Source organism: Vigna umbellata, chromosome 1 (assembly GCF_029865625.1).
Source record: "Vigna umbellata cultivar VRB3 chromosome 1, Vumbellata_1.0, whole genome shotgun sequence".
NCBI lineage: Eukaryota > Viridiplantae > Streptophyta > Magnoliopsida > Fabales > Fabaceae > Vigna > Vigna umbellata.
Window position 1 is genome coordinate 42763385 of NC_142165.1, and position 23808 is coordinate 42787192.

The following is a 23808-nucleotide window of genomic DNA, read 5'->3' on the forward strand; positions in this document are numbered from 1 at the left end:
ACGAAACTAGTATTTTTCCAATGCAGTCAACTTTTTGAAAATATAACTGATGACATCGATTTTATTACATCTAGAAATTAAATTAGAATAATTCAATTAATTATTTAAATAATAATTGATTGTTAGTTATATATAACAATTAATTATGTTATGAACAAAAAAAATTATATAAAATTTACAACTCGTAAACACAATATAATCCATCATGTTTTTTTAACATAATTAATAAATAAGTTCCAAAATTATTTTAAAAAACTTTTTCAAGAAAGATTAAGTTATATTCAGAACCATAAAATGGACATGAAGTAAACTATATTTAATCCATCAACAAACACATTTACACAAGCAGATAACATTCATAAAATACAAGTTTAGTAAAATAAAAGTTTCATCATTAAAACTAAAACCTACAAAGTCTTCCATCTTAAACATTCTTAGACAACTTCTTAAGAAAGATATGTTTATTTTATAAATATTTTAAACTTTTTATCCAATAAAATATATTTTTATTAAAATAATGTATGATTTAATCTTGATTTTTTATTCATTTCTTCTCTTTTCTTTATTTATTTATCTTTCCTATTAGGTTGGGAAACAGTGGTGGTGCTAGTTTCCATATCAGGTGCAGTGCAGAGGCAATGTATCTATCTTCACAAAAAGCAAATTGCAGCATCACTTTGATATTTGTATATATATGCAATGCATTTTCCTCCCACTTGCCCAATTGATAGATATATACTTTTTTTTATTCCCTTCTAAGTGCTATTAATTTTATAGATCATCATTTTAATTAAAAAATTACTTCATTATTTGTGTATAAACAAATCCCAAACAATATTAAACTTTTATTGAGAGGGAAAGAAATTTATATAAACAACCAGATACCTCTAGTCTTTTTCATTAGAAGCTTTAGGTTTTATTTTAGCCTTTTGAATAAGCTAATTTTTTTTTTTATAAAAAATAAGTGTACCAGTTATTAATTCAATAATTAATTTAAAAAATTAAATTTCGTTTCTATAAAAATTAAATTTTAGAAGTTTAGTCTAATTAGTTTTTCAATTTTTTTTAAATTTTCATGTAAATTAACTTTTGTGCTTATTATCATATGCCGTTTAAGTGTCATGTTTATAGCTAAAAAAATATGAAGCGGCATGTGTTCCACGGATAATGGTGATAATCTTATTGGAGAATTTTAGTATACGAGTTATTTTATTTTATTTAAAAAAACTATTATATAGTAGTCATAAAAAAATAGCACGCATGATTTTGAATATGTATGAAATTGAAGATAGATATTAAAGATTTTAAAAGAACTTCATGGAGAAGAAAGGAAAGAGGAAGTATATCGAAAGCAGAAATAATAAACAAAACTGTCAAACCGACAAAGAAACCGCCAAAAATGGGACACGTAACAGTGCACACATGACTCACCAATCTTCTTCTTCCACCCTCTGCCGTTAAGCATCACTTTCTCAACAATCACTGCATAAATATCAGTTATTGCACCCATTCTATATTAAGCTTAGACTACTTAGTTGCACCACCAATATCAGAAACTCGGTGATTGTGACAGAGTTTCTGTTTTCTATAAAAGTTTGTGTTTTTGTTTTTGTTTTTGTGATGGAACAGAAAAGCATTCTGATATCGGCTTTGGGTGTCGGGGTGGGTGTTGGAGTGGGCATTGGATTGGCTTCTGGACAAGGCGTTGGCAAATGGGTAGCCAACACTTCTTCCTCAAACACTATCACTGCTGAGAAGATGGAGCAGGAAATGCTCAGACAAGTTGTTGATGGAAGAGAAAGCAACGTCACTTTCGAGAAATTCCCTTATTATCTCAGGTTATTTTGCCTCCTCTTTCAATTTCTAATATGCTCTTATTTTATGCTTTATCATTCACACAAACATACATACAGTATGCAACTTCTCTTCCTTTCCTCTGAATATGGACGATCAGCATAGTTTTATGGAGTAATGGACAAGAACTAAGATGTTTGAGCATGCATATATATTTTAATAAATCTGTGAATATATATTATGCAAATAACACACGGGGATAGTATCAACTTTACATAATCTTGTTTGCTGCATAATCTTCATAATCTTCATAATCTATAATTCGTTAAGAAATTTCATCTAATGAATTTGTTACTGACAAACTGTTTGTTAGATACTTGTCCTTTCCATGCCCTTATTGTTGCTCTTGATCTTGATGAATATCTAAAGCGATTACTACATATTATCTATTCAAAATCTGTTGGTGTATAACCCTTCACATCCTATGCGTGATAACAGTGAGCAGACAAGGGTTTTGCTGACAAGTGTGGCTTATGTCCATTTAAAGCATGCTGATGTTTCTAAATATACACGGAATCTTGCTCCTGCAAGCAGAACTATTCTGCTCTCAGGGCCAGCAGGTTAATCACTTGAAATATGTTATTTTCTACTGATAAGGATTTGATATTCTATGATGTTTTTATTGGTACTGTCGAGCTAACCGTATTTCCTACTTCTCCCTTTTTCATGTCTTAAAGAGCTTTACCAACAGATGCTTGCCAAGGCTTTAGCTCATTATTTTGAGGCCAAGTTACTGCTGTTAGATTTAACCGACTTTTCATTGAAGGTGAGTGTGTGTGAGAAGTTTTGATCCATATAATTTGTTTCTCCATTCTTCTGTTAATCATGTAAATAATGGCTGGCTTGCTGTTTGAGCAGATTCAGAGTAAATATGGTTCTTCCAACAAAGAATCTGTAAGCAATTCCTGACTTTTTTTTATTCCTGTGTAGAATACTGCCGTTAATTAACCATCATGGATAAACATGTTTTCTTTTCTTAACCTAAAGTTTGTTTGCTTGTCTTCTTTTCCTTTGTTTCCGATTGTAGTCTTTCAAAAGATCCACTTCAGAGTCTACTTTGGAACGGCTATCTGATCTATTTGGGTCATTTTCAATCTTTTCACAAAGGCAAGAACTTAAAGGTACAATTTGGCTTACAACTTCCTACTCTTGCAAGAACTATATTCATAATCAACAAAGAGCTTTGTCAGTCTCTAATACAAGGTTTTTCAGTCTTATGGTTTCAAGAATAAATTTTACTTCTTATGTGGAGGAAAGTGATAATAATGGTACTTCGATTAAAAGATGATGCAGAATATTAGATAGGGTATAGGAATGGTTGTGCAGATAGCTTTATCTGGTTTATGGTTCATTCTCTTCATTGGGACAGTAGTCCATAGTTGACTATAAAATTAAAAAGAAAGATGAAAGCCAAATCACTGATCAGGTGCATTCAATTGCAGGAAAAATGCACAGGCCTAGCAGTGTAATAGACCTCCAATCAATGTAAGTAGATGAACAAATACAAGTTTTCCTGCCAGTTTATTTATATTATTGCTGAGTATTTGGCTTTTGCTTTGCAGGGGTGCCGAAGCATCTTGTAATCCTCCACCACTCCGTAGGAATGCTTCTTCCTCTTCAAACATAAGTGGCCTTGCTTCCCAAACCAATGCTACAAATTCAGGTCACTTGAAAGTTGATTTATTCATTTACTTGTCACGATCTACTGGAAATTCTGTTTTAAGTACTGACCTAATCAAGGAATTCTACTAATGTCAGAAGCTTTCATTCAATGAAAGCCAAAATCAAGAGGGTTACATTTTGATCATGTTTAATTGAATCCACAGCAAAACAAAATGCACTTGTTTGGTTAGTTTACCCATAAATCAAAGTCTTGCTTCCTAAATTGGAGTCACAACCTGTATATTCAGAAACGGTTTTTATGCGTTGGATTAAAAGATCTGAGTGTGAACTAGCACAGTGTACAGTAAAATTATATTCCTATTCCTTTTCCCATTGCTTTCTGTCTCAAGCTTTCTCGTCTCCCTCTCCCTTCAGCTTCTCTGAAGCGCGCAACCAGCTGGTCTTTTGACGAAAAGCTTCTTATACAGTCTCTTTACAAGGTAATAATACTACTTTTGATTTTATGGATATTTCACCAAAAGAGCATTATCAAAATTGAACATGGCTTCTAGATCACATTCCTCGACAATTCAAAAGTGGAAATTCACTTGCAGGTTCTAGTTTTCGTGTCAAAAACCTATCCCATTGTGCTATATTTGCGGGATGTTGATAAGCTGTTATACAAATGGCAAAAAATATATTACTTGTTCCAGAAAATGTTGAAAAAACTATCTGGGTCCATTTTGATTCTTGGTTCACGAGTTATAGATTGTGGCAATGAATATGAAGAGGTGAATGAGAAGCTTGATTCACTCTTCCCATACACCATAGAAATCAGGCCACCAGAAGATGAGTCACATCTTGTCAGCTGGAAGTCTCAATTGGAAGAGGATATGAAGATGATACAAGTTAAGGATAACAAAATTCATATCATGGAAGTCCTTGCAGCAAACGATCTCGATTGTGATGACCTAGATTCCATATGTGTGGAAGACACAATGGTTCTCAGTAACTATATAGAAGAGATCATTGTGTCAGCAATTTCGTATCATTTGATGAAAAACAAAGACCCTGAATACAGAAATGGCAAGCTCGTCATCTCTTCCAATAGGTGAGATTCAAGACATTAATTGCATGAACTGTCAAACTTTGGTGAATAACTTTATCATATGTGAAACAGCTTGTCCCATGCATTGAGTATATTCCACAAGGGCAAATCCAGTAGAGGAGACACATTAAAATTAGAAGATCAAGCTGTAAAATCAGAGGTTTGCACTGCTTGACACGTCTTTACGTTGACTTGAGAACACTACCTACCATGTACTGATATACTTAATAAAATGCTCTCTTGTTTTTCCTTCTTCATGAACATAAAGAAAACAAGCGAGGAAGGAACTGATATGAAATCAGAAGCAAAGTCTGAAAATGCTGCTCCTGTAAAAAAGGCTGAAGCAGAAATATCAACTTCGGTGGGGAAGGCGGATGGTGAAAAATCAGTTCCTGCTCCCAAAGCCCCTGTATGCCTCTATAAAAAAATTCTTCTGTAACAATATTACCAAGAGTGTTATCTTAGGATTTAGAAACGCCTCGTTCTATTCTGATGACAATCACTTACTATATATTCTGTAAATTTCACGTCATTCATTTGCACTGCATGATTCACTTTCAGGAAGTTCCTCCTGATAATGAGTTTGAGAAGCGAATAAGGCCTGAGGTAATACCAGCAAATGAGATTAATGTTACATTCTCTGACATTGGTGCCTTGGATGAGACCAAAGAATCCCTTCAAGAACTAGTGATGCTTCCTCTTCGAAGGCCGGACCTTTTCACCGGGGGCCTTCTAAAGCCTTGTAGAGGAATATTGCTATTTGGGCCTCCTGGCACTGGGAAGACCATGCTGGCAAAGGCCATTGCAAAGGAGGCTGGAGCAAGTTTCATCAATGTTTCCATGTCTACCATCACTTCTAAATGGTTTGGTGAAGATGAGAAGAATGTTCGCGCTCTATTCACACTTGCTGCCAAGGTCTCCCCAACTATTATATTCGTGGATGAGGTTGATAGCATGCTTGGTCAACGAACCAGAGTAGGGGAGCATGAAGCCATGAGGAAAATAAAGAATGAATTTATGACCCATTGGGATGGACTTTTGACAAAGCCAGGAGAGAGAATCCTTGTTCTTGCTGCAACCAATAGGCCATTTGATCTCGATGAAGCTATTATTAGGCGATTTGAAAGAAGGTACCTATAATAGTTTCTGAGTTTATAATATTAGTACATCATATGCCTTATGTTTAACGGTGGGAGAAAGCAGCTAGAGAGGTGCAATATGATAGCCAATGATTGAATTCAAGCTATCTCTGATATGTGTATGACAACCTGAAGACCATGAAGCTGAGTAATAATTTTTTTATCATTTGCAGAATTATGGTAGGACTACCGTCTGTGGAAAACAGGGAAAAGATTTTGAAGACTCTTTTAGCAAAAGAGAATATGGACAGCGAACTTGATCTTAAGGAACTTTCAACTATGACAGAAGGATATACTGGAAGTGATCTTAAGGTTTTTACAATTCTTTGATATTGTTCACATTGGACATAACTTTCGTGCAATAAGTGTTATCTTGGTTTTTGTGCTTTTAACTAGCCTACTTACTCACTGACATAACCTGTCCAATGTAGAACTTGTGCACAACTGCTGCTTATCGGCCCGTTAGAGAGCTAATTCAGCAAGAGAGACTAAAGAGTTTGGTAAGTGGTAACTTGACTTATTATTTTAAAATATTATATAATCCTACATTTATGTGTTCATGTTAACTACTGAATGAGGTTTTTGGTTTTCTGGGGGCAGGATAAAAAGCAGAAAGCTGCCAAGAGACAGAATGAAGATGTCCAAGATAGTGAAGGTGGACAAGAAATTGACCAAGAAATAGTTATTGCCCTTAGACCGTTGAATATGCAGGATTTCAAAGAGGCCAAGAATCAGGTAACACAACTCGAACCAATAAAGAAGTATTAGCTTGTGGAATTTGTCAACATAACAGAGTTTGATACCAGATTTCCTGTTCAATAATGACCAATTCAAATATGTGGTCCCACATACATGCTATTATTTGTATAAGGAATTTTTTTATTGGAACTCCTGTTGGATGACTTAAAATCTTAAGAAATTATTTGTTTCACTTTCATATTTTTGTGACAGATTGACAGAACTAGTTAAATTAATCTAGTGATATCAATATATATACTGTTTCATCTGATCTATAACTTCTCGAAACCACAGGTTGCTGCAAGCTTTGCAGCTGAAGGGGCTGGAATGGGTGAGTTGAAACAATGGAATGATTTGTATGGAGAAGGGGGTTCAAGGAAGCAGCAGCAGTTGTCTTACTTCCTATGAAGCTTACTGAGGCTGCAAAGTACATTTTCAATGGAACAATGAGGGAACATTTTCTTTCACTGCTACCTATCAGACATCTCTTACACTTTCTGAGAATATCTGGCTTCGTTCATTTCCTTCTGCTTAGGAACTAGGCTATACAAAGGCTATGAATATGATACTTACAATGGTAACTTCTGTTGCCTCATAAAAATAATGTTTTAGCAGTTTTTGTCAATCAGTACAAGCAAAAGTAGCGATATTTATTGGCATTATATTTGTTGTATTGATGTTTTATAATGTAATCTAAACTAGAAACAAGAGATGATTCATCAGTGTGGGATTTGGCAGATTCAAAATCTTGATGAATTACGTGTAAAGTACTTCAATATAACAATATAACATAGGTGTGCACAATTTATGTAACCAATAAAGAGTACATTTTTATTCTGAAAAGGCAAGACTTTATAAAAAGATTTTCGGGAATAGAAAGGAATGACACAGATCATATCTATTGTAATCAAATTACACTTGTCAAAAATTTTCAAACTAAAAGTTTAACAAAATAACCCTAAAACTGAATATAAACAGTATTTGTATTAAATGTAAAATTAAAATTAATAGCAAGTCAATACTATAATTTTTAAATGAATTAAATATATATATATATATATATATATATATATATATATATATATATATATGGGTTTGCTAACGCGCGTACGACTGTTTTTCAGTTGGTACATTTTAGCAATGTGTACCGGGTTTTAGTAGACAAAAATATCTTTATATATCATGGATTCTAAGTTTTAAGGTTAAGGGTATTTTAATAATTTTCATTCTCAAAACTAAAAAAAAAAAAAAGAAACCCCAAACCCTTACTCATCTCTCTCATTCCTCTCAATCATTTCTCTTTCCTCTTTCTCACTCCAATCTTTTCTCTGTCATCCCTACTGTAGTCCCAATTGAAAAAATCAGAAACACTTGTCGTTAAACAATCTTACAAAAAAATGATTTTATAATGAGTTTTCATCTTATAATTTTTGTCTTATCTAATTTTATCCAATTTTCACAAGCATAAAGGAATTGGTAATTGACCTGGAAAAAATCAGAAATACTCACTGTTAAACAATTTCTTACAAAAAAAATGATTTTATAATGAGTTTTTGTTTTATAATTTTTGTCTTATCTAATTTTCACAAGCATAATGACATCAAAGGAATTGGTATTTGGCCTGGAAAAAAATCAGAAATACTCAGTTGTTAAACAATTTCTTACAAAAAATGACTTTATAATGAGTTTTCATTTTATAATTTTTGTCGTATATAATTTTATCTAATTTTCACAAGCATAATGACATCCGAAAGAATTGGTAATTAGCCTGGAGGGTTTTTTTAGAGATGATGATTCAACAAATACAGATGATGAAATTAGAGAGGTTAGTGAAGATGGTGAAATTGAAGAGATCTTGAATGAACCTTTGCCTTGAAGGTGAATATGCCAATGACTCAACTCTTTACAAAGACAAATTTTTTTAAAAGCAAGTGTTTCTGATTTTTTCTATTGGGGCTACAGTAGGGATGACAGAGAAAAGATTGGAGTCAGAAAGAGGAAAGAGAAAGGGTTGAGAGGAATGAGAGAGGTGAGTAAGGGTTTGGGGGGTTTCTTTTTTTTTTTTTTTTAGTTTTGAGAATGAAAATTATTAAAATACCTTTAACCTTAAAACTTAGAATCCATCATAGATAAGGATATTTTTGTATATTAAAACCCGGTACACATTGCTAAAATGTACCAACTGAAAAACAGGGGCGTTAACAAACCCCATATATATATATATATATATATATATATATATATATATATATATATATATATATATATATATATATATATATATATATATATATATATATATAATGTTCTACAAATTCAATACTTTTATATTTTAATTAATCAATAAATTTGCATTGTACTGTATAAGGAAACAAATATTTACATTGTTACTCAGTTATATTCTATATATTTTCCTAAAATGTACAATACGGACATGTTATTTAGAAGAGAAAAACTTCCTATTTAATCATCTTAAATATTAATTAAAATATTAAATGAATATTAATTTCTTCTATTTGAGAGATTCAAATTCCCTGCTTCAACATATAATTTGTACATTGTTTCAAAAACTTTAATTAAATAAAAAACTGTATCATACATACTAAGTTTTCTTTAAATAATTATTAAATAATACAATAGTATCATGTTATATGAGGAAAAAGCTTCTTATTGATACATCTTGATAAATATTAATTAATAAATTAAATCCAATGTTAATTTCTTTTATATAGAGATTAAATTTTCCTACTTCAACATACTAATTAAATAACCAAAGAATACCATTTTATAAGCAAAAGTTACTTTTTTTTATTTTTATTTACACTACATTAATTAATAATTATATATATATTTAAAATATGTTCTATAAATTAAAATTGAAATTTATTAAATAACAAAACTGTGTCGTAAATAAGTTATTTGAATATGTCTAAGTTTTACATTATTTGTATTAAATAATTTATTTGCAATAGTTGGATTATGTATTCTTTGAAAATATTCTATAAACCAAGATTTATTTTATGTTTCAATAATACTTTTTTGCAAATGATATAACTATCATTAATACTTTCAAATTCCTCTCTCCCTTATAAGAACAAATCTTCATTATATTCAAATAGTATTTTAAATTACATTAATGTTTCTTTCTTTTAAAATATACATCAAGATAAGGCGCACTAATAATTGCATCAACAGTTAAAAAGACCATATTTTTTTTTGTAAAATATCTCAAAATAATAGCACAATGTAATTAAATTAACCATAAGAAAATTGCTGACGAAAATTTATATCAAAGAGTTGATAAGGTCAATAACAAGGAACCATCCCATCACGTTGCATTACCAACACGCTTCTCATGTTACAGTCATCTTCCAGCTATATACAGTATATTAAAATTTTCTTTATCACCAAAGTCATTGTGGCTAAACCTCCACATAAAAAAAAGGCTTTGGTCTTTTAGAACGTTGAAATTCCATAACCTCCTCAGTTCACAATCCACATTAATGTACATAAGAATACATCAAAAGACTAAATAACTTTCGTAATCATAACAGATGTCCACATTTGAACAGGGAAAACATAATTTTGAGTAATGAACAAACTGGAGTTACCCGTCAATCCACTCGGAGATTGTTTAAGATCGAATACATACTTAACCAACAACACTTAAACGAAAGCATTCAAATGCAGGGAGTATATGTATTCATGATGTAAATACAAGCACAATAACAAGTCATCCATAAGCATATGGGATTTCTTGAGGGGTCCATGTAAGTAAACCAGTAGAAAAATACATACGATAATTTTCCTCCACAATGTCTAGTAAGTAAAGGTACCTAAAAAAATAAAATATGACATGATTATAGGGTTTTGGCTGACGCTGAATCTAAATTTAACAGAACATTTGATGAAACCCCACTACAACATATTTGTCCGCCTCTAGTACCATTTCAATCTTTCTTTTTATCTTTCAAAGGTCCTTTGGGTATCTTGCTCAAAACCTTCGCATCGAACACTGCATATTGCTTCTTAATCTCGGCAAACGCCTTCTCACCAAAAGAGTCCACTTGATCTTCGTATTTCTCATACAGCACAGGCACAGTATGAAGCAAAACAAAAGCTGTTTCACGAAAATATACAAACACATCACGTCGCTATATATACAAGACAATGTACAAACATATTTGAACTTCCAAGACAATGAGCATTAAAGGATAAAGAAAACACGCAATTACCTATGTAGAACAACGTCAAGAAGTTCGCCCAACTGCCCAGAATAGAGAAAACCCATAATCCAGCAATCACCTAAATAATACAAAGCAAAAATCATACCACTTTTAACAACAGCAAATGAGTTGGAAATCCTAAAAGAAATCTACAAAATCTCATGACACATAAATTATCGTCGTGCTCAATACTAGAAAACTTCCAGGATATTAATATACATTGGCCATAAAGCCAATAGATTGCAAGTGTACAGAACATGAAATGGAATCAACATACTGATAAGAACTTCTTGAGATCCCTTCCGGATGCAATATCCCTTAATACTGAAAATGCCCGATTAATCTCAATTCTAAGAGCAGAGGCAAATTGTAAAATAGGCTCCTCTGGAATGTGCACTTGTGGGATCTTTGGCGGCCTCCTAATGAAAAAAATAAAACAAGCAATTTAATTCACTATTAAATAATCGACCGAATTTCAGAAAGCCAACTAAAGTTAATACAGTATCAAAACCCTACTTGTTGATGAAAGTGGATGCATTGGACCACAAGAACAAACCCGCCAGGGCAAGTATTACGAAGTGGCAAACCAATGTGAGGAGGTGATATTCAAGCAATTCAAACAGAATCCATATGGCTGTAGCAACTCCGAGTGTCGATGCTGATATCTTCTTATTTCTCCACAGAAAAACATCAGCCGCTGTTGTATAACAAAATAATTTAGTTAAAAAAAACGCAAACACACAAAACCCCGAAAAACCAATATTAATAATTCAAAGTTAAATTTAGATTAATTTAATGTCTAATACATGAGATAAATCAAGAAACAATATTATAGTAAAGATGACTCCTCAATGATTGTCTCCGCAAATTTAAAGAAGTAAAATTTGAACAACACACGAAAATCCATCAATGATCACAACTAGAATGTTCGATTTTTTAGAGTACATATATTAATTGGGGAGATTTAAAAAAAAAAATAGATAACAACTAGAGTAACAGGAGATAGCAGATCTAAACCCTAAACTCTCTCAATCTTTTCTTATCCATCACAGTCGTCCAATAAAAAGGGAAGAGAAACACGAACAACGATCGTAACAACCAAGATCTCCTAGAACCTCATAAACCCTAGACCCACTATAGCCCAACTAAAAGTATATGACTCAAAAGCAAAGAACAGTTTCTTGATTCAGAATTAAAGAAAGTAAATGGACTCGTAGCTGAGAATTGGGAAGACAAAACACGAGAGCTAATATAAATTAAGAATGAAGAAAAACAAGAAAATACAATCGCATACGTTTTCCGCCACCAAGAGCATGGTGAATGGGTTTTTCCCTTCCGAAAAGCCTGAAAACCTTTGACTTCAGGGAATCAGAGGGCCCGGTTTTCTCGTTGTCGGAATCGGAAGAAGACGAGGAATCATGGTCGTGGATCTTCCCGGAAATCTTGTCCAACAAGGATTCACCCTTGGCCTCCTCGTGCTCGTGGTGCTCCGCCATGACAGAATCGCCGATCAGTGGAAGCGTCTAGAAGGAATAAGAAACTCCCCTTTTCAACCAGAGAGAGTGTGAGTTTGTGTGCTAAATCAAAAGTAACCCTCGCTATCTAACATTTCCATCTCTAAATAGCGTGGCCGATCATGATCAATGCATCTCAGCCGTTCGATTGTAGGACCCAAAATGCCATTAACTGAGTTCGGGTCTGAAAATGTGATCCGACCCGATATGGGTTTCGTTTCGCTAGCGCCAAGGGACCCGAGCCGTTGAGAAGCTTAATTTAAATGACATGAATTTGGACGCGTGGCATCAACTCCGTCACCGATGCCTCAAAGTCACCCACGCGGTTCAACAAACAAAATATCGCCTTATTGCAGCACACAGATTTGCGACACGTAGGACTGTTTCTGTGGGGACCATCTTACTAGATTCCCGTGTACAATTAATTTATTATTACTTATTAATTTTAAAATATATGAAATTTAAATCTAGAGAATGACCTAAACAACTTAGCTCTTAAGAAAATGGGAGTAAACGAAGAAACGATCTTACGCGGTGATAAATTTGAAAAAAATACCCGGCCCGGCCCGGCCCATGATTGAAAAAGTTTGTGGCATTTGGTAATAGACAATTAGCAGAATCTTCGGGGTGCATGTAAAGAAAAAGTGGGAGCAGTGTGCGTGATACGTGTCACACGTCTATGAGAAAACCTTCTGATTCATTTCAGTTAGCACGCTCTCGTGGTCATTATTTATTTTCGGTTCGGTCCGTTTGGGCTTTTTGGGTAGATTGATCCATTTTAATTTTTGGATCGATTTGTCTTATGTGATCAATGGGTAGGATCGAAAAGGGTTGAGAAACAAGGTATTGATCCAATTCCATACTTTAAATGGAGAAAAAGAAATCCCACACTTTGATTGATTGATTGATTATTTATTTATAAATTTCTTTATGTTTTTGAATTAGCATAATCCACTTCCTTTGCCGACTTTGATCATGTCCTAACAGAAAGTGGCAGCGCCTCCCAAGACAGATAAATAATTCAAAATAAACACGAAAAGTAGAAAACAATGATTTTATATATCGAACTTGTGATCCAGTGTAAAAAAAAAATAAAGGAAATAATGCAACAATCATTCAATGAAGGAAAAGCAATGACTATGAGGAAAAGAAGTCGAAAGGAGATTTATGTATCTTATTGCTAACTTGGTTGTTGAGAATGAGGGCGGTACAACCACCCTATTTGGAGGTAAAACAAACACGTAGAGCTTAGTTTTTCTTTTACACCCAAACAAAAAACGACATTCCTTTTTCATTTCCTAATAATTATTTTCAATTTGTATGCTTACAAGAACATACATCTCTCCCATGAATTAAAATAGGAAAATCTTTTTTCTTTTACACCACTCTTGCACACTTGATAACTCACTTTAAAGCTACTTTGATCATTAGAAAAATTATTTTTCTTTTATTTATAAAGAGAGATAGAAGGATAGAATGATAGATACAAAGTCTATGTAAAAATTTGTTGAGTGTTAAAATAATATTACCCATAAGAAAGTAATATAAACACTAAATCCTAACATAAACACTTATAAAATATTTATCTTACATATTTATATACGGTAGTTTAAATGAAATATTTATCTTAATTGTGTCAATCAGTTAAACTTACGCATATTCAAACACTTCATAAATACTTAACTTAATTATGCTAATTTTTAACGTGGTTGTATAATAAGTGTCTATCTATATTCACCTGCGTGGTCGTAAATTTTGTTTAACAACATTGATAAACTCTAAACATCCATTATAAATAACTAAAGCAGTTGTTTATAAAATTGGATGTAAATCGAAAAACAAATAATAAATTGAATAGTCTGGTTTAAAATTAATGTTTCTTTAAAGTAGAGAATTTAAGTCATTCTTTGTTTTTTTATTTAAAACCAATTCTAAGTAGTATCCAATCAACGTCCACCTATTAGTTATCCTAGGTTGTCTGTTTTGAGAAATAACGGCATAATTATTATGAACCCTAGGTTACGATTGCTGTTATTGGTACATAAGGATAGAACATTAACCCTATGTTTTGTAAAACTAGTATGGATTTTATATAGTGAAAAAATTTCACTGATAATTGAATTAATGATCAGTTTATAGATTCTGAATACCTGGTATAACATATAAGCCATCTAGAACAAACATGGATACAATATATTGCATCCAAGACCATTGATTTGAATGGATTAGTTGGGACTTCAATTTATTAATGTGTGGCTCTTTTTCCAGTTCACAAAAACTACAATGCCAAGAGGAAACCCCAAACATGTGTCTAGATTTTGCAGTGGTTGGCGTGTCAAATACATGCAAACCTTGATAAAAATATGCAAACTGAGCAGACACCCTCGATTTCGTTAAGCGAGCGAGAACCAGCAGAATAATCAATCTCAGGATCTTGCAGTTTTATAACAGTATATTTTTTATAATTAGAGAGCATGGAGACAAAAATAAGTGCCATTTATTATATGTATACTAACGAGTGAAAAAGGTGAAAAGTTTCTATATTAACCACCCTGCAGGTGTTAGACCAAAATGGCAGATACAAGGAAGAAAGTGAGATAGAAAGGTTTTTGTTATCTTGGTGTTTTATCTAACTAACTGACAGAACAGAAAGCAAGTATTCGAAATTGAAATATAATTTAGAGAAATTTATATGTATGGACATAGGGTCAGTGGGATTAGAAAGTAATTACCTTATTTAGTTGAGAGAGGTTGATGCAGAAGGCAGAGAAAGCAGGGCAGGGATGAAAAACAAAAGGGTTGGTAGAGTTGCTGAACTATGTGTCTTCTTTGTTTCTGCGTGTTGTGTGGTTACTTTCTTGCTATTACATCCTAGATCTATATATTCATGTTTGAATGGAAAACTGGTATTATGGACATTTGGAATGGAACAATGTTATGTTATTTATTTGACAACGTTTTATACCATAAAACTCTGTTTTCTTTCTTCATCCCTCTTTCATTGTTTAGTTGCTGTACCAATTCTTATGTAGGAATATCCTTTAGAATAATAAATGCGAGGTTGAAGGAGTTAGTGAGATTCGTCCGTCAGTAACGAATATGCGTCGGCTGTACCCTCTTACCAATTACAATTTGGGCCGGTACTGGTTCCATATATGGGTCACTACAATGCATAGTTCGGCCCATCTTGAGTCTCCCTTTTTTGAATTGTGAAATCCGAAAATCTGAAAATGAGTTTCAAAGTTTACATTTTGAAATGTAATTTTTTAATTTATTTTAGAATATACATTTTGAAACATGTTTTCGAATCCAAAAATATTTTTTGAATTAGATAATTATAAGTGCATTTAAAAGTTTAGGTACAGGTATAACTTTTACTTTTTTTATTATAATTTTAATGAAAGACCACTTAAGGTTTATGGATTTTATGGAGGTGGAGGAAAAAAAAGGAGGTGTAGGAAAACCAGCCTTCGGCCCATGGTCTCATAACCCAACCCAACACATCCAATTCATAAACTTGCTCATGTTACACAACCCCAAACAGTAAAAAGAAGTACGTAATCATTATGCATCATCACTTAGATGTAACGCTGGAAAGGCATTTTCAACGACTGATGCTCAATATCTAAACAACTCGGTCTCCTTTGAAAAATAAAACAATTTTTTCATAAACTAAAAATAGCGAATATTTGTAAATGTTATTTCTTATAATTAAGAAAAGTTTGGAAATTAAAAGTTAAAATGGGTGGATTAGAAAAGTTGATAAAACATTTAGAAAAGTTAGGAGACATGGCATGCAGAAGAATGTCCCTTTTGCATATGGATGCCGAGTGATTATTGTTGTTTAGAAAGAAGCCATTTCATTACGTGGAAATCAATGCAAATATATTCTTTTACTTCTTTCGTGCTTACAGAAAAGGATGTTTTATGTACAAATCCCAATTTTCGCACGAATCCGTTTCAGGTTTAGTGCTACTTTATTTGTTGGAACAGGAAATAGCTATCTTTTATGCTACAAGCAACTCTTTTTTTTTTCGTTTTACTTGCCAACATTTCTCGATATGTCAAAGGAGAATGGATGGAACATATTGCTTTGACTACTTTGCACTGCATACCTATGTAGTTTAAATAACTTTTCTTTCGGATTAAGAAAATTATATTTCAATTTACTGTTAACTTTTCTATTATGAAAATACCCAAACATAAATTATGTTATTATAAAATTAATTTTGTAAACACAAACTCTATTAGCACACGTATAATGAGACAACTTGAGAAGTGAAATTTTCCGAATAATGAAGCTGATAGAAGAGGACATTTTGCATGGTTAAACATTAAAATTTATACCTCGGAGGTAGATTTGTACAGTTATTGATAAAAAAAAAATAAAAGTTAATGTTCAACGGTGAATATATATCTAGCTAGTACATCATAGTTTTGGGTGAAATCAGACATCAGCCAGAGTCTACCGAACAACAAAACGGTACCTAACGTGTATGGTTTGATAAATGATGCAGAATCCTACCAAGAATAGTGATACTGAAACTTAAATCAGATGGGGTGTCTAGCATGATGCCATTCACTTGATTCATAATTATTTTGTTCTTTGATTAGAACTTTGAACTGATAAATGCCATATATACAGAAACTTCATCACCATCATGTCTCTGCTACTCTTCAGACCTGCAACCCTGAGAAGTGTCCCCATTTTCTTTCTTCACATGTGAACTAACTCAGAGAATATCTATATATATATAATTCATGTTTGTTACTGAGTTTTATGTAGTAAAATACTGATGGTATAAATCAGAATTTGGAGCAATAAATAATATTGTTATATTTAAAAAAGTGGAACACGCATAAACTTTGTGTAAAGGGTTGACAGAACCATGCAGTGTACATTGTAGAGTACTGTCCAATGCGATTCAGCAATGGAAGAGAGGCCCCATAAAGTAGCAGGTGGGTAGGTCTGCACTCTGCAGCCTAAAATTACAGCAAAAAAGTGAGCCCCGCCTGCAAGATTATTTCACTCAAATAATCTCAATTTTTAATTTCTGTCACTGGAGATTCATTAATGCAATGTTTATTGAATAATTGCAATCTTAAATTTTTCATGTCATTATTAATTCTTGACGTTCATATTTAAATTCAGATTTTTTTATTAATAATATTGTATTCAAAGATAACTAAAAATGGTATAATAATACAGCCACAATGTGAAAAAGAAACAAAAAAACATTTTCCGTTATACCAGGTTGGTAAAATCAATCCCAACATTATTCTACTTTACCAAAGACTACATAGATTTTCAGACACTCGATGTTTCTTAATAATTTTCTCTAATGCTATTTTAATACACGTTACGTTACGATCGTCTTCATTTAAACTTGGATGATGTTTATAATAAATAATTTAAATCTTGCAGTTATATTTTGTTATGTTATTTCTCAACACTTTCAAGCTGTGAATAAAATAAAATAAAAAGTAAATGTAATCAAATTTTAAGTATGAAAATATATCATGTACAAAATAGAAATTTAAACAGATGTCCTTTCATTGGAATAATTTGTTTTAATCATGGTCGATTACGTGGTACCGGTGAAACGGAAATGAAAAGAAAATGATGTAATGTTTTTATTTTTGTAAAGATAATGAATGAAAATGCATGTTGAGGTTTGAATAGGAATATAGTTTAATTTACATTGATCTTTCCGGTCATGATTTCCATACTTTAAGATACTAAATTGGGTTGTGTTAATATCTGGTATAAGAAATGCTTAAAATAATATATTAAGGTATTAGATATTTGTAGATATTTATCTTTTTCTCATTAGTGACATTGTGACTGTATTATAATCTAGAATATATTGTATGGGTAATCTCTTAAATTAGTTTTTAATTTTATACGTTACAAATTTAAATAACATTTCGATAATTACAAGTCATGGATTCCAAATTTTGAAGAATATTAAAAATTTCAAAATGAACCAAATATTTTAGACAGAATAAAAAAAATTAAATATTTCTTAGGAACGTTTTTTGTATAAAAGATGGTATCTTAATATTTGTTTAGAATTTCCAATTATTAAACATAACTCAATATTACAATTTAAAGTGTTTATTTTAAATGAAAAATAATATACAGAACATTAGTTTTGTATTTTTATTTACTTCAAAATGTGTTTTTATATTCTAAATTGTAAATTTAGTTTGATTATGTAACTAGTTAAAATAATAATATATGTGTGTGTATGTGTGTATTATTTTGTTTTTCTTATATGATTAGCAACATGACAACCAAAGTTCAAATCTGAATGAGAAATAAGGTTTGCACTTATTTAAAAGGAGATTAAGGTGTAACTTTTTTTAGCCCAAATTTGAAACTTCATTTCGACTTGTAAAGGAATTTTTTGGTCAAGTTTGCCTCCTTTATCAATCAAGTTTAATTAAAAACTTGAGTTTGATTTGTTAAAAGAGTATCGATTCTATGTTTTGACCAGTTCACTCATTCATACTTTAATTATTTATTTATTAAATTTTTTATATTGTTTTTAACTCTATCATTATATATATATATATATATATATATATATATATATATATATATATATATATATAAGTTTATAAGCTCATTTAAATTATTAAATTAAATTAAAAAGTTAAGTTTATATTCTTACCTTGAAAAATAATTGAATGTCGAACCTGGACACATTTATATAGCATTCTATACTCTGAGATTTCTTTTTTTATATTTATATTTTTTTAAAAATTTACCTTTTAAATATTTTTAATAAAATTAAAATAATTATTTTATTAATTTAAATTAAATTATTGTTTTCAATTTGACCATTATCTAAACTAATTATTTTTAATCATAAAACTACATATAAAATAAATAAATAAATAATTATGTCTAATCTCATAATTATAATAATTATTATTATTTTATTATCTTTTATTATCATAAAAAAAGTTAATATAAATGAGCGTATGTATTTTCAGTAGTGATAAATAAACAAAATAGTCAATATTGCATTTATATTACATCATAAAGTCTTTTTCATAAATGAAAATATAACTTATATGATAAAATTTATTTATTTATTGTAAAGTTTAATTATGACATGTTTTTTATATTAACCTTTTAATTATTTTAATTGTACAAAAAGATAAATATATCTAATTTAAATAATTTATTGAAAAGGCTAGTTTTATATAAATTCCAAATAACTAATAAAGAATAGAGACGCCTTGTAACACTTTAAAATATCTAATCAAAATGTGAGTATATACTTATATTTTTATATGGGTTATTCAATAAAATATTTTACATAATTATAAGGTCATTCCAAAAGAAAAAAAAAAAAAGTACACACCCTTATTCTCATTTATACCTATTACCTTAACTTGTAATGTCATTTTCTTAAATATAAGAACGAGTATAATAAAAGACACCTTACAAAAATACAAGATGCATCTATAGTAAAGAATATATATGAACACGTTACAAATTTAAACAAATTAGTTCACAAGAAATAAAATTACATTATTCACATTTATATAAATACACACATACCTATAATCAATATATATATATATATATATATATATATTCAATTGTTTTTTATCTCTTAACCTAAAAAGTCTGTGAACATAAAATATATTAAAAAATTTAATTATGTTCCTTGGAAGATAGCTTGAGTAATAATAATCAATTGAAAAAAAAAAGGAAGTTTCTTTAATTTTGTCTAAATATCGATATTCTTGGAAGTGAAATTTTTGTTTAATCTTATTCCTCTTTAATATGTTTCATTTGAAACAATATAATATATGGTGTGTCACCGATGCAAATATTTTACTTAAGTATGTAATATAGATTGTCGTTCAAAAAGAAAAAACTTAATGTAGTGACACTTTTTAATCTATTGATAACGTATAGGTTATTCATCGTAAAAATTATATACTATATTTTGAGTATTTGATTACAGACTATATTTTTACAACGAAATGCACTTTATGTACTTCCTAAAAATAGTTTATTTCATCAATAATAAACAAAGTATCATAGATTTAAGTTTGAAATTACTTCAAGAGATAAAAATTATTTTTACAAAATAATCCATTATTTATTGACGAATTATTTTAAAAAATTTTAGATAATCAATTAACTCAAGTGATAATTTAGTGTCTAAGAGTCATTTCAAGAATTATTTTTCTAGGATAATCAAAATAATAATTGATCATTCCAAATAACCTTGTTATTTCTTATTTTAATTAGGATAATCGATTATTTTAAGTGATAATCGATTATTTTAGTGAATTTTTTGAAACAATACTTTTTTTATCTTATTATTCTAACCATTGTATTATTACAAATGAAGTATTATAAAAGTTTTTTTCTTAAACAATCCATTGAACATCAGTTTCTTCTTGTCTTTAAAAAAATTATCATCATGATTCTTTTGACTTAAATTTCAATATGTTGCTAATAAATATCCCTTGATGATAGTTCCTAATTTGACAAACAATTTGTTATAGATCTTGAAAAATTTAGTTTAAAAAAAAACTCTTTCTAAAGATATATTATATGTAATAGCATGCAATTTTAACAAGGTAAGAAAAAGAAGGATTTACTCAGTTTTTTTTTATATATTGGTTTATCCTATAACTTAAAACTGTGTATAATTTTCAATCAATTGATTCAGTTTTACTATTTAGACTAATGTTGCAATTTAAAACACTAGTATTCGTTTATATCATTGTCATTTCTAACTAACATGTCAAGTATTATTTTGAAAGATAGTCACTTTTACCTAACTCGTTCAGTATTCTTTTTTAACATAGATAAAATTTCAAGTGTTTTTTTAGAATGTATCCACTCTCAACTAAGAAACTATTGTCTAAAAAATGATATAAACGATCTTAACATTACTAACTAGAAAGAGTAATTAAACACAATAATATTAATTGAAACATCCTTAATTGAATGTCAAATACTTAATTAAAATAAGAAATGGTGACGACAATATTGAGTGTCTATTGCTCTGAATAATACAATGAAAAATAATTTTTTTACCTTTATAAATAAACTACTATATTAACTAAAGACACACACACGAAATCTTTCTCGCTTAAGTCTCCTTTTATTTTAGCATGGAATATATATATATATATTAATGTTCTTAATTTGAACAGCTTTATACATGTTTTAGAAAACAAAAGAATGGTTTAATAAAGAAAAAACCAAATGAGGTTCGAAAATTGAAAATTAAATTAAAATATTTAAAAAAGCTGAGTCAGTATCCTCCCTCCAAACCTACTATGTTATTAGTCTTTCTGACTTGTCTCACATGGCATGACTCACCTGCAATCAACCAAACTCAGAAACTCAGAAACCAAAACAAAACCCACTCTTCTCTTCTCTTTTCTCCCCCTTCCATGGAACCCTTCAACTTCCTCAAATACTGGAAAGGCGCTGCCAATGCCACCCCAAACGACCCTTTCTTCGACTTGGAGTTGGCCTTGACCGACGAAGACGATTCCCAAGACGACACTAACGGAACTCAAAACGACGACGACGACGCCCAAGACCAAGATCATAACAACCAATCAGAACCAGACTCCGACTCCGACTCAGACTCAGAGAAAGAGTTCAACTTCACGCTTTCTCCTTCCGCTTCCTCCGACCACCCTACCATTTCCCTCTCTCCCTCTCACCATCTCGTCTTCAACGGAAACATTCTTCTCAACTCTCAACCCAACTCCAAGCCTCACTTCACTGCCTCCTTCTTCAAATCCGCCACCAAGCTCCGCGTCTTCATGTTGGGCCTCAAGAAGCCCAAGCCCAACGCCCACAACAAACAGCCCAACACCCACCCCAAGAAAAAGCTTTTCACCGTCAACTTCAAGGTGGAAGAGGTTCCCATCGTCTCCTTCTTCACCAGAGATAACAGCTCCAGAGCCAAACCCTCCAACACTCACAACGCAGACCAAACGGAACCGTCACACGCACAGATTGAAGACAAGCGCTCAATGCCAAAGTATTTGAAAATGGTCAAGCCTCTCTACGTCAGGGTTTCTAAAAGGTACGCCGAAAAGCTTAGGTTTTCCGACCAGGTCGAAGGCACTTCGCCGGAGTCTGCGCCCCCGTGCTCTACCGTGCAGGAGAAATCCCCGACGGAGGCTGAGGGTTCTCAGACGGAGGGAGCCGCCCCCGCCAACGTGAAGGGGCAGAAACAGGGGAATGTTCCTCTGCCTGCTGGCCTACGCAAGCATCTAGGCAAAGGTCGTGCGACAACACCGCCGCCGCAGCCGCAGTTTGATTCTTCGAAACGGCGTGATGATTCGCTGTTGCAGCAGCATGATTGGATTCAGGGTGCTATTTTGCATTGTAAGAGGTCCTTCAACGCTGCTTCTGGTAAACTACTATTTTGTTTTCTTTTCCCCCTCTGGGACCATTTTTATTTTTTTTATCATTATTGAAAACTGGTAAAAATGCACTCTATTTTTTGCAGTATAAGGATAGATAGAAAAAAGAGGTAAAGAGTTAAAAATTGTCTTAAGTGAGAAAATAAAAGATGCGTGCTAGTATCAAACAAGTCATTATTATCACACCAATATTTAGATGTAATCAATTTTATTGTTTTAATATGATCTATAATGAAAATGAAAGTTTTATCGGTGACCCTTTTAAAAAGTGTGAACATTCTTAAACTAAAATTTAGATTTTGATCAGATAACTACAAGGAACTTAGAAAAAGTTTGCTGTTTGGAGAGTTTTATTTCAATTTATTTATGGACTTTGTGGATGATTTATATATATGCAGAATGCGAGAGTTCTGAGGTGCCACGATCTGCGAGCGATCCATTGGGCGATGTATCTCCTGAGTTATCTGAAAAATCTACGACTGAGAAGTGCCTTTGAGACATATTATAATGAGTAGCAGCTGTTTTGGCTAGATTGGTCCGGTTTTCGTAGTAATTTATGCGTGTAGTTATGTATGTTGTATATTGTAAAGGTGTTGTTTCTGAGAGAGTGAAAGAGGAATGGGATGTTTTGATAAATTGATGTTTTGAATGAAGAGTGTAATAGAAGTAGGTCTGATGAAAAATTAGGTTTGGGTGGTGGAAATAATGGTTGTGTTGAAGATACGATGTTGTCGGGAACCTAGGTGGGTGCTTGTGGATTAAAGAAAGAGAAGGAACATAAATGTGGTTGAATTAATAAAGATGATAATGTTAAGGGAAGAGGAGGGAAAATGCCGTCAGAGAAGTGGGAGAAGTGGGAAAGACGGAACTATTGCTATTAAAACGGGTTATCAATCCAATTTAGAATTGGTTAATCATAATTTAATCTGGTTTGTTTATTAATTCCTTTTCGATTTATAATGAGTTGATGAATTGAGTTAAATAAATTGGTTTACTTAATTAAAAAATTATAACATTTTTTTCAATTTAACATTTTCTAATATATAATTAGTTTATCAAGTGATAGATAATGTTAGGATTTTAATTTTTTCTCATTGGACGTACTATTTACTTTTTTAATATATTGGGAAAGAGTAAACAAGGAGTAAAGAGTATTTAAATTACTTTAAATATTAATTTTTAATTAATGTGAGATTATT

At 31.3% G+C, this 23808-nt stretch overlaps 2 protein-coding genes and 1 pseudogene across 3 annotated transcripts; 2 read left to right on the top strand and 1 right to left on the bottom strand.

The window, feature by feature from the left end:
• Positions 1–1337: 1337 nt before the first annotated feature.
• Positions 1338–7178, top strand: LOC124827307 (uncharacterized). The gene is made up of 16 exons (XM_047300336.2): positions 1338–1838; positions 2293–2414; positions 2532–2620; positions 2713–2748; positions 2882–2975; positions 3297–3339; positions 3417–3517; positions 3892–3956; positions 4071–4567; positions 4637–4724; positions 4833–4973; positions 5126–5694; positions 5877–6015; positions 6135–6203; positions 6304–6438; positions 6736–7178. Exons 1-16 carry the CDS (start codon positions 1621–1623, stop codon positions 6847–6849), a joined length of 2520 nt encoding a protein of 839 aa, XP_047156292.2. The 5' UTR covers positions 1338–1620; the 3' UTR covers positions 6850–7178.
• Positions 7179–10107: 2929 nt separating this feature from the next.
• On the bottom strand, positions 10108–12272 carry BTI2 (VIRB2-interacting protein 2). Its single transcript, XM_047300335.2, has 5 exons — positions 11962–12272; positions 11184–11364; positions 10945–11086; positions 10677–10746; positions 10108–10561 (listed from the first exon to the last, which is right to left on the bottom strand). The coding sequence occupies exons 1-5, from the start codon at positions 12161–12163 to the stop codon at positions 10392–10394; spliced, it is 765 nt and encodes a 254-aa protein (XP_047156291.1). The 5' UTR covers positions 12164–12272; the 3' UTR covers positions 10108–10391.
• Positions 12273–21536: 9264 nt separating this feature from the next.
• On the top strand, positions 21537–23562 carry LOC124827295 (putative membrane-associated kinase regulator 2; annotated as a pseudogene). Its single transcript, XR_015785255.1, has 2 exons — positions 21537–22598; positions 23008–23562. The product of XR_015785255.1 is annotated as a putative membrane-associated kinase regulator 2 (transcript).
• Positions 23563–23808: the final 246 nt, after the last annotated feature.